This window comes from Brassica oleracea, chromosome C3, assembly GCF_000695525.1.
Source record: "Brassica oleracea var. oleracea cultivar TO1000 chromosome C3, BOL, whole genome shotgun sequence".
NCBI classification, from domain to species: domain Eukaryota; kingdom Viridiplantae; phylum Streptophyta; class Magnoliopsida; order Brassicales; family Brassicaceae; genus Brassica; species Brassica oleracea.
In genome coordinates, this window is record NC_027750.1 from 37,442,021 (window position 1) to 37,455,016 (window position 12,996).

At 35.5% G+C, this 12,996-nt stretch overlaps 2 protein-coding genes across 3 annotated transcripts; one reads left to right on the plus strand and one right to left on the minus strand.

Annotated features, from left to right (window-relative positions):
• Positions 1 to 5,481: 5,481 nt before the first annotated feature.
• Positions 5,482 to 11,124, minus strand: LOC106329446. Of its 2 annotated transcripts, XM_013768103.1 has the most exons (9): positions 11,012 to 11,124; positions 6,904 to 7,261; positions 6,762 to 6,795; positions 6,475 to 6,666; positions 6,305 to 6,394; positions 6,147 to 6,212; positions 5,971 to 6,062; positions 5,841 to 5,888; positions 5,482 to 5,750 (listed from the first exon to the last, which is right to left on the minus strand). In XM_013768103.1, exons 1-9 carry the CDS (start codon positions 11,016 to 11,018, stop codon positions 5,633 to 5,635), a joined length of 1,005 nt encoding a protein of 334 aa, XP_013623557.1. In that variant the 5' UTR covers positions 11,019 to 11,124; the 3' UTR covers positions 5,482 to 5,632. The 2 variants fall into 2 exon arrangements, with proteins under 2 accessions (XP_013623557.1, XP_013623556.1); XM_013768102.1 differs by lacking the exon at positions 11,012 to 11,124 and having other exon boundaries at positions 6,904 to 7,732.
• Positions 11,125 to 11,178: 54 nt separating this feature from the next.
• Positions 11,179 to 12,654, plus strand: LOC106330536. Its single transcript, XM_013768986.1, has 4 exons — positions 11,179 to 11,233; positions 12,003 to 12,136; positions 12,220 to 12,378; positions 12,514 to 12,654. Exons 1-4 carry the CDS (start codon positions 11,179 to 11,181, stop codon positions 12,652 to 12,654), a joined length of 489 nt encoding a protein of 162 aa, XP_013624440.1.
• Positions 12,655 to 12,996: the final 342 nt, after the last annotated feature.

Here is a 12,996-nt window from a genome sequence, read left to right on the forward strand (position 1 = left end):
TTTTCCGTTTATTTTTTGGGATGATAGGCGTTGCCTTTCCCGACTGGTCGTTATGGTAGGCTATGCCTTCACGATCAGAGAAACATGTGGTAAGCTTTGCCTCTGTTAATAAACAAAAATGTCAAAAATGCTAGACTAAGTCTCCTCGGACCTTGAAATAAGTAAAAGTCAAAACGGTAGACCATGTCTCCTCGGACTTTGAAAAAATGATCAATATGGTAGTCTATGACTCCTCGGACCATGTGGAAGGCTAAGCCTCCCGATTTTATTTATGCTATTTAAATTTCTGCAATTTAAGTTTATGCTTTTATTTGATGCCTTTAATTTCTGCATTTAAATTATGCATTTAAATTCTCGTCTTTACTATATTTATATTATTATTTTATGAATACAGTTATCATGTCGAATTTGACAAAGCTCGAAATAAATACCCTGGATATTACGGAAAATAATTATATGACCTGGGCAGCGGGTGCAAAGATGCATCTGAGAGGAAACAAACTTTTGGAAATCATCGATAGTTCAAAAACGGTGTCGGATGAGAAAAAGGAAAAAGCCATGATATTTTTACGACACCACATACATGATGGTTTAAAAGATGAATATATTACGAAAGAAGATCCTTGTGACCTCTGGAAATCTTTAAAAGAGAGGTTCGATCACAAGAAGTATGTGATCTTACCGAAAGCTAAACAAGAGTGGCATCTCTGGTTCTAGGACTACAAAAGTTTTAGTGAGTTTAATTCCGCGATGTTCGGAATTACATCTAGGGTGATGTTATGTGGAGAGAAAATAAGTGATTATGATATGATCGAGAAAACTCTCTCCACGTTCTATCCTGAAAATATAGTCCCGCTGCAATAGTACTGGGCGAATGGATATACCCGTCACTCGGAGTTGATGCAAGTCCTCCTTGTAGCGGAGCAGAATAACCAACTCGTGACTTTAAACCATCAAGCTCGTCCCACTGGATCTGCTCCATTCCCTGAAGCGAATGTTACATCATCCAGCTATGATAATTGGAGAGGACGAGGTCGTGAACGTGGTGGAAACCGTTATCATGGTCGTGGAAGAGGACGAGGAAGAAGATTATGTCCCTAGATGAAAGAAATAATAAGAACTTCCACGAGAATGAAAGGAATGAAAAAGACCGGGATGATAAAAGGCATACGGGAAAGGTTTGCTACAGATGCGGCTTGAAAGGACATTGGATATGTAACTGTCGTACGCCAAAACATTTAGCCGATCTATATAGAGAATCCCAAAAGGGAAAAGAGAAAGGAAGATGTGAAACAAACTTCATCTCTGATGAACCCGGACCATCCTTTCATGGTTTAAACGATGATACTCATCTCGACGTGTCAGACTTTCTGGTTAAGCAAGAGAGTATTGATGAGTGATATAGAAATCGATGTGATATAAGTAGACTGTATTATATTATCTATATCTTTTGTTGTAGGATACATGTTATGTTTCTTGTTTAATAATACATGTTTAATAATATATGTTTTATATTCAGAAAAATGTCAAACTTTGAGACTATGGATGAAGATATGTGTTTGGCAGATAGTGCATCAACGCACAAAATAATTAAAGATAAGAAATAATTTTCCAGTCTCAAAATATGAGATTACGCTGGAAGCGTAAGTACAATATCTGGTAATGAAAATATTATTATGGGCTCTGGAAGAGCGAAATTTTCAATGCCAGGGGGACAATATTTGAAATAAGTGATGCATTGTACTCCCCCAAGTCTCATAGAAACTTGTTAAGTTTTAAAAATATCCGAAGAAATGGATATCATATTGAGACTATGAGTAAAGATGGCATTGAATTTCTTTGCATTAAGTCCGAGAGGAAACATATATTGGAAGAGTTAAGAATGTTATCCTCTGGACTATATTGTACGAAAATAACCATAACTGAGTCTTATGCCGTGGGAAACATGAAGTTTACTGATACATTTAAAATCTGGCATGAGAGGGTAGGACATCATGGTTCAATCATGATGAGAAAGATAGTGCAAAATTCGAATGGCCATCCGTTGAAAAACAGAAAATTTTTGCAAACGAGCGAGTATACATGTAACGCATGTTCTCAAGGAAAATTTATAACTCGGCCATCACCAGCCAAAGTAGGCAATGGATCACCAATGTTTTTAGAAAGAATACATGGTGGTATATGTGGGCCGATCCACCCACCGTGCGGGCCGTTTAAGTATTTTATGGTATTGATTGACGCATCTAGTAGATGGTTAAGTGTGTCTCTTTTGACGACACGAAATACGGCTTTCGCAAAGTTGATTGCCCAGATAATAAAGCTGAGAACGCAGTTCTCAGAGTATGCCATTAAGAAACTAAGGCTTGATAATGATGGTGAATTTACATCGCAAGCCTTGAATGATTATTGTATGTCAATGGGGATAGATGTGGAACATCCAGTTCCCCATGTGCATACACAAAATGGCATGACCGAGTCACCAATAAAACGGTTGCAGTTGATTGCAAGACCGTTAGTCTTGAGAACAAAGCTCCCAATTTCTGTATGGGGTCGTGCTATATTGCATGCTGCTACACTGATTCAGTTAAGACCGAGTGCATATCATAAGTACTCCCCATTAAAATTGGCATCTGGGCAAGAGCCAGATGTATCCCGTCTCTGTGTCTTTGGGTGTGCGGTCTATATTCCGATAGCTCCGCCACAAAGAACAAAAATGGGCCCACAAAGGAGATTGGGAATATATGTGGGTTATACGTCACCAAGTATAATAAGATATCTGAAACCGGTAACTGGTGATATGTTTACGGCACGGTTTGTCGATTGCCATTTTAATGAAGATGAATTTCCAGCGTTAGGGGGAGAAATTGGTAAAATTCCTAAAGAAATTTCATGGTGTACACCGTCATTGTTACATCTTGATCCCCCTACGAATCAAAGAGAGCTGGAAGTTTAGAAAATTGTGCATTTGCATAATTTGGCAAACCAGTTACCTGATGCGTACGCAGATACAAAAAGGGTGACAAAGTCATGTATACCCGCTGAAAATGTTCCATCAAGAGTTGATGTTCCTAAAGAACAAACTAATGGAAACAAATTAAATGAACCTAGAGTTTAGTTAAAGAGGGGGAGGCCAGCGGGTTCTAAAGATAAAAATCCCCGAAAGAAAAAGAAATTGGATGAGCAAAATAGTAAGGTTCGAGAAGAACCTGATACTGAAAGATGTCTGAAAGAAGACATAAATGGAAAGGTTCTAGAAGAACCTGATACTGAAAAATGTCTGAAAGAAAACATAAATAAAGATGATCCAGATGACGAGAAGGGAACAGAAAAGTATGAGATTTCCATCAACTATGCCCGAGATGAAAAGTTATGGATCAGAAATAAGATAAAAGATGTTGATGGAATGTTCTCCTTTTCTGTGTCCAAAGAGATCGATCATGAAAATGATGATCCCGATCCAAGGTCCATTTTGGAATGTCAGAAAAGACATGATTGGGAGGAGTGGAAGAAGGTCATTCAAATTGAATTACTCTCCTTAAATAAAAGAAATGTCTTTGGACATATAGTCATAACGCCTGAGAATATAAATCATGTTGGGTATAAGTGGGTATTCGTGAGAAAAGTAAATGAAAAAAATGAAGTAACACGATATAAAGCCCGATTAGTTGCCCAAGGTTTTTCTCAGAGACCAGGAATTGATTATGAGGACAGGTATTCGCCGGTAATGGATGCAATTACGTTTAGATTTTTGATGAGCCTAACGGCGTCTAAAAATCTTGAAATGCATCTCATGGACGTTGTCACTGCATATTTGTATGGATCGTTGGATAACGATATATATATGAAACTCCCTGAGAGATTGAAAATGCCTGAAGCATTGAAAGAGAACTCCAGGGAGATTTGTTCGGTCAAGTTATAGTCATTATACGGATTAAAGCAATCCGGACGCATGTGGTACAATCGCTTAAGTGAATATCTTTTGAGTAAAGGATATGTGAATAATGCGATATGTCCATGCGTTTTTATAAAGAAATCGTCATCTGGCTTTGTGATCATTGATGTATATGTAGATGACCTGAACATAATTGGAACTCAAAAGGAGGTTGATGATGCTCGAACTCATATGAAAGAGGAGTTCGAAATGAAATCGGCAAGACAAAGTTTTGTCTTGGGCTCCAGATAGAGCATCTCCGAGAAGAAATATTTGTGCATCAATCAAACTACACAAAAAGGTTATTAAAACGCTTTTATATGGATAAAGTGACTCCTTTGAGTACTCCAATGGTTGGTAGAACTCTCGATGTTGAGAGAGATCTTTTTAGGCTCTGTGAAGATAGCGAGCAGATATTAGGTCCTGAAGTACCTTATATGAGTGCTATCGGTGTGCTGTTATATCTTGCAAACTGTACCAGGTCTGATATTGCCTTTGCTACTAATCTCCTGGCAAGATATAGTTCTGCTCCTACTCGCAGGCACTGGGACGGAATAAAACATGTATTCCGTTACCTCCAAGGTATAGTTGATTTAGGGTTAATGTATTATAGAAAACCCAAGTTTGTATGGTTGGTTTTGCAGATGCATGATACTTATCAGATCCTCATAAAGCTCGATCGCAAACCGGCTATGTTTTTATGATTGGTGGAACCGCAATCTCTTGGTGGTCCCAGAAACAAACTCTGGTTGCGACATCTTCGAATCATGCAGAAACTATTGCGCTTCACGAAGCATGTCGAGAATGTGTGTGGCTTAGGTCAATGAGTCAACACATACAAAAATCAAGCGGAATAGTTAACGAGAAAGAACCGACGAAAATATTTGAAGAAAATTCGGCGTGTGTCGCTCAACTCAAAGAAGGCTATATTAAGAGTGGCCGAACAAAGCATATCCCTCCAAGATTTTTCTCGTACATACGATAACTCGACAAAAATAAAGAAGTGGATATTGAGTATGTATGTTCATGCGACAATCCAGCTGACTTGTTCACAAAAGCTCTTCCGACTACAACATTCTGAAAACACGTCTATGGTATCGGAATGCGGCATTTGCGTGACCTGTGACGAGAAAGCTAGGTCCACTATTCTCAGGGGGAGATTACGGCAGTGTACTCTTTTTTCGTTGTCATGGTTTTTGTCCCAATGAATTTTTCCATGAGTAGGTTTCTAACGAAGTATTACGTAATACAAAATAGATAATTAAGGAAGAGTGTTAAATATTAATTATTTATTAGGAAAGTGATAAGTTCAGAAAGAGATAATGCTTATCATATTATGTTTTGTCTTCTTGTGTGAGTCGGTCTAATCACACCGACTTTTATATCCTATATAAAGACCTTGTACTTGATGATGAATAAATACTGCATTTCGCTCGTTTGCCATTCTTCTATTTCTCTAAATTGTCACATTCTTCAAACAAGCTTATACAGAAATGCATATTGCACCTACGTCCATAGAGATATAATACTATTCACCTCTTATTTTGATATGAGCAAAGAATTAATCATATTTATAATTAAGCATGAGTTTGTTGCTTCACACTTTTTTTTGGTTTCCTTAATGTATCTTTCAAACAAAAAACCCCTCTGTCTACTTAAATTAATCTTCCAATCAAACGTGGTTGCTTTCTTGGCAAGCTACTACCGAGGACTCTGGTAAGACTCAGGGAACCATCTCTGAAGAAGCCGATGTTTTAGCTTCACCAACAAAGCAAAAGCTCCGTAGCATGGCAAATGCATCACTGCAACTGAGAAATACCTGAAAAAAGTTGCCGCGTCATTTGAATTTAATTAGCCCCAACGAAATATTGGAGAAAATTGAAAAACTATAGCAAAGCTTTTAAGTTACCATAGTGGAGCATAGTGTGATGATAAGTCCAGGAAGGGGTAAGGCCACCTATTGATAAACAGTAAGGAGTGGTTATTACTGTTAAAAGATTACAGTAAAAAAAAACAGTGTAATTTGTACGAAATGTTACCATATATGGACTAACGAGTGGAGAGTCCATTGGAATAAAACATAAGCTATAGTCCATGAGAAGAAGTAAGCAATTCTGAAGCATGGGAAGCTCTGTAATAATGAAAAATCAAGAATCAAATAAGAATATATATAAATAAGAGTATATAGCAACTACTGCAGGAATCTGAGATTTACCAAAGAATTCAAAGCAGCATCACCAAGCAAGAAAATGGCGTTAAGAGAATGCATGTTGATCACCAACTGCAATATTGAACATATAAACTTTTATATTTTGAATTGATCATCAGATGTATTTGTATAATGAATTAAAAATGACTCATTAGATTACTTACAACATTAAGGCTATAATCATGAATCTCAAGGAAAGGAACAAGGATGAACCAGAACACACAGTCAGTAAGCAAAACTGCACCTGCATTCATCTGTTTCACACAAATTCCAATCAAGAAATCATTTTAAAAAATCCCATAATCTCTTGTGCATGGATTTTGATGTTATTTACCTGAAAGATTATCTGGAAAACATATCCCCAAAAATTAGCTGGATTACTAGAGTATTGAGTCTGTTGAAGAGTATGATCAGAGCCTTTGGATCTTGCTCTCTCCGAGTCTATGGCTTCAACGCTATCTACTCTATCGCCAGCAGCTCTTTTGTTGTATTTGTAGCATCCATGCAGCGAAAGAAGCGAACCTAGCTGTTAAAAGAATAAAAGACTAATGTAAGAAACTTGACTAATGTCACAAACAAGTTACTAAACAAAGTAAACATGTTATGAGACAGTAACATTACTCCAAAATAGAGAGTGATCAAAGCAAAAGTCCACCTGCAAATCAAAACAAAAAACAAAAAAAACATTAGAAGACTACACAAAAACAAAAACAGAGATATTAGTTTTGTTATCTACTACCACGAAGAGAGATAGCTCACTTACTGAGTATAGTAGAAGAAGATGGTAGGTCCATCAACAAGGCCAATAATGATCAGCATAATGAGAAGAACGAAGAAGGCAACAGCTCTAAAAGCAAGAAGCCAAGCCGGGTGAATATTGCGGAGACAAGGCCTCCAAGTCTCGTCTTCATATACATTCCCCGACCACTCTTTCTCCCCTCCGTCTGCGCCGTTTCCGGTTCGTTTCCGGCGAAAGCCTTCGTATTTGAATATGAGAAAAGCGGTGATCACCATCGCTAGAGCCATCCATACGCAGCAGATCGTAACCCTCCAGTTAAACCAGTAGCTTGATGATGTTGTGTCCACTGTCGTTGTTGATGGATGCCAAGCATCTTTTAACTCTGTGTATGAAGATGGTGATGATAATGAAGCCATTTTCAGATAAAGTTTCAGTCTTTAAGAGAAAATAGATAAGTTTTGTTTCAATGTTGAGAAGAAACAAAAACAGAGTAAAAGACAGTGTTTAGAGAATAAATAGAAAGAGATTTTAAAACAATGTTTAGGGGAATTTGAAATCTTGAGTCACGAGGTGATTAATGATGTTTGATGAAGCAAAGGGAGAGAGATTCGAAGCTTTTTAAAACATGTGTTCTTCTTGCTACATAAAGATGAAGAAAACCATTACTTAAAACAAAACTAGCTGATCAGATTTGAAAGAAACAATGTTTTAATAAAAGGAAAAGGAGAAAGAAAGTGTATAAAGAAGAAGAAGAGGGAGCTGAATTCGAAGCCAAGGAAAGAGATGATCCTTGTGATAAAAATGCATAAAGCCTGTGATTGTGTAAGAGGACACGATTCTTTGCTTCTCTGCTTTAGGAAAGACAAGTATATTTATACAGAGAGAGAGAGAGAGAGAGCAAAGAGTTAAATAGTATTTACCATGAGTTATATAGTTTTTACCCTCTAAATTTTCAACCATAAATAAATAAATAACGCATGAACAATGTAGCATAGTGTTTCACTATTGAAAAATGTATGCAGATTAATTTAATTTTTCACGTATTAAAAAAAAATAAGGTAATGGATTCAAGACAATCGGGTGAGGATATATATGTCTTGAAGGAAAATGTTTATTTTTATTTTCTTTTTGGCATATACTCAAATTGATGCACTGGTACATGAGAATATATAAATACGTCTACGTGGATAAATGGTTGAATATGTATATGGAGGTTTGTTTAGATGCTCAAAGGATAGAGAATCTATAAAGATGTAAATAAAATATTAAGGCATCTCGATGTGGAGTCTCAATCTTTTTGCAAATACCCAAAAAAAGAGAGAGTATAAAAAGCTATAAACTCTCAAACAGACATCGGGACGTATGCATTGTTTATGCGTCCTTTCCCTTTCGTTATATATTTAATATACGCATGTATCTATCTATATTGAATAGGTTGGGAGATTCCATGTGGGGAGGAGTCACCGAAGTCGGAAATGCTTTGTGTTTAGTTAGGTTATACTATCGTTCTAGTTATAATTCCACCACTCACAGAAAGAAAAAGGAATAAATATATTCAATATTAAAATTTAGTAAAATAAAGGATATGTTTGGGAGCTCTCAAAAGAATTGTGAATCGTTGGATTTTGACGTATCATTGACAACTAGAAATTAACGAAGGGAACAGCTTTTGTTGTGGCTATTTTTTTTTTTACCAAGAGAAAAATGTAATGATATCTTGCTTTTGGTCAAAGGCAGAGACTGCGTGAGGAAGTGGGACCCATCGAACCCGAACCGACGACTTTAATGAGGTTTCAGTCTTACATGCAAAGACCAGAGCGTAGGGCCCGTTGTCGTTGCAATTCTAACAAATATTACGAGTTCGAAACTTGTATGGAAAGCTATTTGGAAATGGATCACGTGGTGTTACTGGTGTAGATACCGGCGATGAATGAACATTTGAGAATATGGCTATAATGGCTAGTAGTGTATTAAGCGTGATTTTGTATAGTTTGAAACAATTATAAACTCAACATGAGAAAGAGAGAGTTTTCTATAGAAAAAAATTGAGAAAGAGGATACAGTTAGGGGATGACTGGTTTTCCCGCTACCACCCGCAAACGCAGCTTTTGCGGTTGGTAGCGGTTGTTAGCGGTTCGCAACAATCATCCAAACCGCTTCGAACCATTTCAACCCGTTTTAAACCTCATAAATTCAAAAGCTGGTTCCATCTAGCGTTTGCGGTTGCGGCGGTTGCGGAAGGATAAATTTTTTCTAAAACAATATAAATAAAAAAATAAAAAAATTCAATAATTTTTTTAAAATTGAAATTATAAAAATACTAAAATATATCTATCATTTTTAATTAATATTATAAATTTTTATAATAAAAATAAATTTAATAAATTTAAATTTTTTGAAATATAACTTTCTAAACATAAATTTTATATTTATTATAATTTTATGAATTTTGATATTTTTATAATTATATTAAATGTAAATATTGTTAATTTATTATTTAACCATTACTGCATTTTGTAGTTAACCGGTCATAAGTATCCCGCAAACGCATCAATTTTTAACTGCATTACCAGTCGTACAAATCTCTTAAAATCGCTAGAAACCGCAACCACCCGCATACACAAACTCCCGCAACCGTAACCGCTGCGTTGAACCAGTCAGGCCCTTAATCACAGAGCGATAACATTTATACACAAGAAATGGTCTATACCAAAACACTAATTTCCTATGTAGGTGCATTGTGGTTCCTTATTACTATCCTGAACAAGAACGATGACCACTAGACGCTGAAATATTTGCTGTGTTGTGTTTTATGGAATACTCCATATATGGCTTACAAGTTACAACCTAATTAATTAATTTTTGGTTTAATAGGGTTAGATTACTGTCTAATTGGTTTATACCTGCGCCTTCTAAATCATTCTAGATATATAGAAGATCATTATTATAAAACATAAAATGTTATTTTCACAAAAGTTAGATATGTAAACACTGACTGATTACTCAGTTTAATAGTGGAATATATTATCTATAATGTTTAAAATAAACTAAAAATATTGGAAAATACAGTGGCTATTTCTAGTGGGGTTTACTTGTTTTAGATTTTCCTGATGATGATAATGCATGACTTGCTGAATACGGTAAAAATCAGGTACAATTACATAAAGAAAAGTTGTCTATATTGAATACGCGATCCATCATGAGGAATGCTTATTGGTAACTTTCAAACAACAAGAAAGACAAATATCTGCAATAAAAAATTAAACCAAAACATACGATACTAGTGGACCAACCTAGGGAAATGCTTATTGGTAATTCCAAAAGATTTTGATGCCCAATGTTGTAAGACTTTTGTCCTTAACTTACAACAGCCAATGCAGTTTATGCATATAATTTGTTTGAAAAACATACTAATACATAGTAGAATGTGAAATTAGTAAATCCATAAGAACAAAATATATACACATAGTTTTATGTTATTCTATAGTGTTATAAGAACGTGATAATAGGTGAGGCTACAGGTCAGTCACGTAGGTTAAAGAGAGGAACAGAGAATTCATGTGTAACAGAGAGACAGCTGTGACAAACAGAACCAAAAGAGCGTGCGAGAGACGATAGCGACGCGTCTTGGCCACTAAGTAAACGCGTTTGCAACAAAAACTGCCGTTATTTTCACGTCGCTACTTATTACATTCCATTTTCAAAACGACAACACACACTACCAACAGTTTTTCTATCTCTTGTCTCTATTAATTGATGAACAAAGTCACAAGGTTTCTTCCACAATTCGTATTCTTTAAATACATACCACACATACGAAAGCACATTCAAATAAATATAATTGTAAGCAAATGTATTTTTTCATTCCACTATTAATAAACAAAAATTATCGACGACAGTAATGATAGCAAACTTAGCAGTACTCTATATAAGGATGAATACATATACTGTGCTTGGTAAAGAGATAGGTAGTGGGTTTGGTATTTATATTGTGACTATATATACCGCACTACAATAGAATAAAATTTTATATAAAAACCGAAAATAATATTTTGAAGATTGACAAAAATGCGTCTAGATGGTTTCATGAGAAAATGCAAAATTAAGGATATTATAGAAGGAAATTTGGTACCTTTCATTGATTCCAATTTTCTTGCAATGTGAAAAAGAGAGAATGAATCGCCCAAAAGAAAAAAAATATTGGAACAAACCAAAAGATGATGTTTATATAACAAACAAAAATATTGAAATGTGTAACAAACAAATTATGTAAATGAAATTTAAGAAAGGGTGGAAAGCATGAGGAGCTTTAAAGACAATGAGAGGAGCCTTGCCAGATTGGGGTTTACACAAGGTAGTTAGTTAGCTTAGCTTACATGTTTCAAGTGCTTTTGTTCTCCAAAGCAAGAATCATGTGTCCTAATTCACTTTCTTTTTCTTAACAAACTCTAAGAAAATCAAGAGTTTTGTATATATTGTTATATATGTCTTTCATCGAGACGCCGCATACAATATTTTTTTTTTGAACAACACAATATTATATTTAAAAAGTTCAATTTCAAAGTTAATTAAACTCTTCATAGATTTTCAATTTGTCAAAACCATTTTTCATTTCATTTTATTTTAAACTTGCACCATGTTTACATTACATGTGAATCTAAATAATTTTTGTCTTAACATTCTAAAAATTAGAATGTTAACTTTTCTATAAAAAAAATTTGCATTGCGTAAATGAAAAGTTAAACGCACAAAAATCATCTAAGTGTTTGCATAGTTTGTGTAAACAGAAATAATAATAGCTATTAGGACATATTATTGGGCTCGGACCGGCGAAATCTAAAGAGCTTGGACCTGAAGCAAAAGATATTATTATGGCGTAAATACCGCGGGCCTCAACGGACCCATCACAAGGTTCTTGTCTCCTTCACTAAAATCAGTATTAGGGTTAGAGGCAGCACTTGTTCCTTCGCCAACAAGCAAACACGACCATAACGATATTTCGTAGAGATTTCTCGATCATCGTCAGAAAAACAAAACGTTCAACCTTAGAGATGAAAAACATAATGTATCTATCTTCTGATACATCTTCAATTATGTTTTACTTCTTTCTCAATCAAAATTAGATGTGGATGTTTGCAGAGTGAAGGCAAACGCAGGTGCGCTAACAAATTTCGAAGTTCTTAACTTAATAAACTCAAAAGGTGCATCAAAGGACACTACAAGAGTTATAGCTGCAATTGCTAGATCAGAATACAAGGTCTATTTTCACTTTAACCTTAAAATGGATTTAGTGAAGGAGCTAAAGACTACTTTTTGTTTGCAATTCAAATGATCTTTCAGGTATGTGATTATTTGAATGAGACTGTTGCTTCCACTCAGACACTAGAGAGCGTTACAACATTCTCTGACAAGTGCAAAGATTTCAAACTCGCCAAAGCTGAGATTCTCAATATAATCAATATTCGGCCATCTGTAGATTTCAAAGCCTTACTGGATCCGGTATGTGGTTTCTTTTTCTTGTTCTTACTATCTTCTTTACCGAATCTCATCATCATATCTAACGTTACATATGTTTTTATTCTCTCTTACAGGTTTCATATTGTTTTAACCTTTGTTGATTGTTACTTATTGTAGATCATTGAGGAGCCCAAAGAACGGGGGATCGATACAGATGGAATACTAGAGCTTGTGCAGGATTTGCTACCGCCTCTTCCTGTAGTGGAAACTCAAATGGAAAAAGACCAAGATGAAACAAACAACGGTGAAGAATCGTAACATGCAACTCCAATTTTTAATTTTTTGAGTTTTTTGTTTTTTGTTTACAACAAAAGGCTAGTCAACCTAAGCAGATTCCAAATCCGTTAGCCACTTCGGGGGAACTGAATCAACATAAACCATAGCAGAAGGCATATTCCGAGTACCACGTGCTAGCTTATCTACCATGGTTTTTTTTGCCCTTGGGATATGTTAGATAGAGAAAGTTTGAAAAAGATTCCTTACATCGCAAGAATTCTTCCATATGTGTAAACGCTGACCACTCTGTAGGTGTAGACACCATCTTCACCAGTTGAGAACAGTCAATTGCGAACACCACCTCTGAGATATGAAGGGTCTTCA

Excerpts from the sequence above, each read along its gene's own strand:
- LOC106329446 (XM_013768102.1), bottom strand. The coding sequence starts at position 7,295 with ATGGCTTCATTATCATCACCATCTTCATACACAGAGTTAAAAGATGCT. Across the intron at positions 5,889-5,970 it reads CACTCGTTAGTCCATATATG|GTGGCCTTACCCCTTCCTGG; the intron begins GTAACATTTCGT and ends GTTTATCAATAG. Across the intron at positions 5,751-5,840 it reads TCACACTATGCTCCACTATG|GTATTTCTCAGTTGCAGTGA; the intron begins GTAACTTAAAAG and ends AACTTTTTTCAG.
- LOC106330536 (XM_013768986.1), top strand. The coding sequence starts at position 11,179 with ATGAGGAGCTTTAAAGACAATGAGAGGAGCCTTGCCAGATTGGGGTTT. Across the intron at positions 12,137-12,219 it reads TTGCTAGATCAGAATACAAG|GTATGTGATTATTTGAATGA; the intron begins GTCTATTTTCAC and ends ATGATCTTTCAG. Across the intron at positions 12,379-12,513 it reads TCAAAGCCTTACTGGATCCG|ATCATTGAGGAGCCCAAAGA; the intron begins GTATGTGGTTTC and ends TACTTATTGTAG.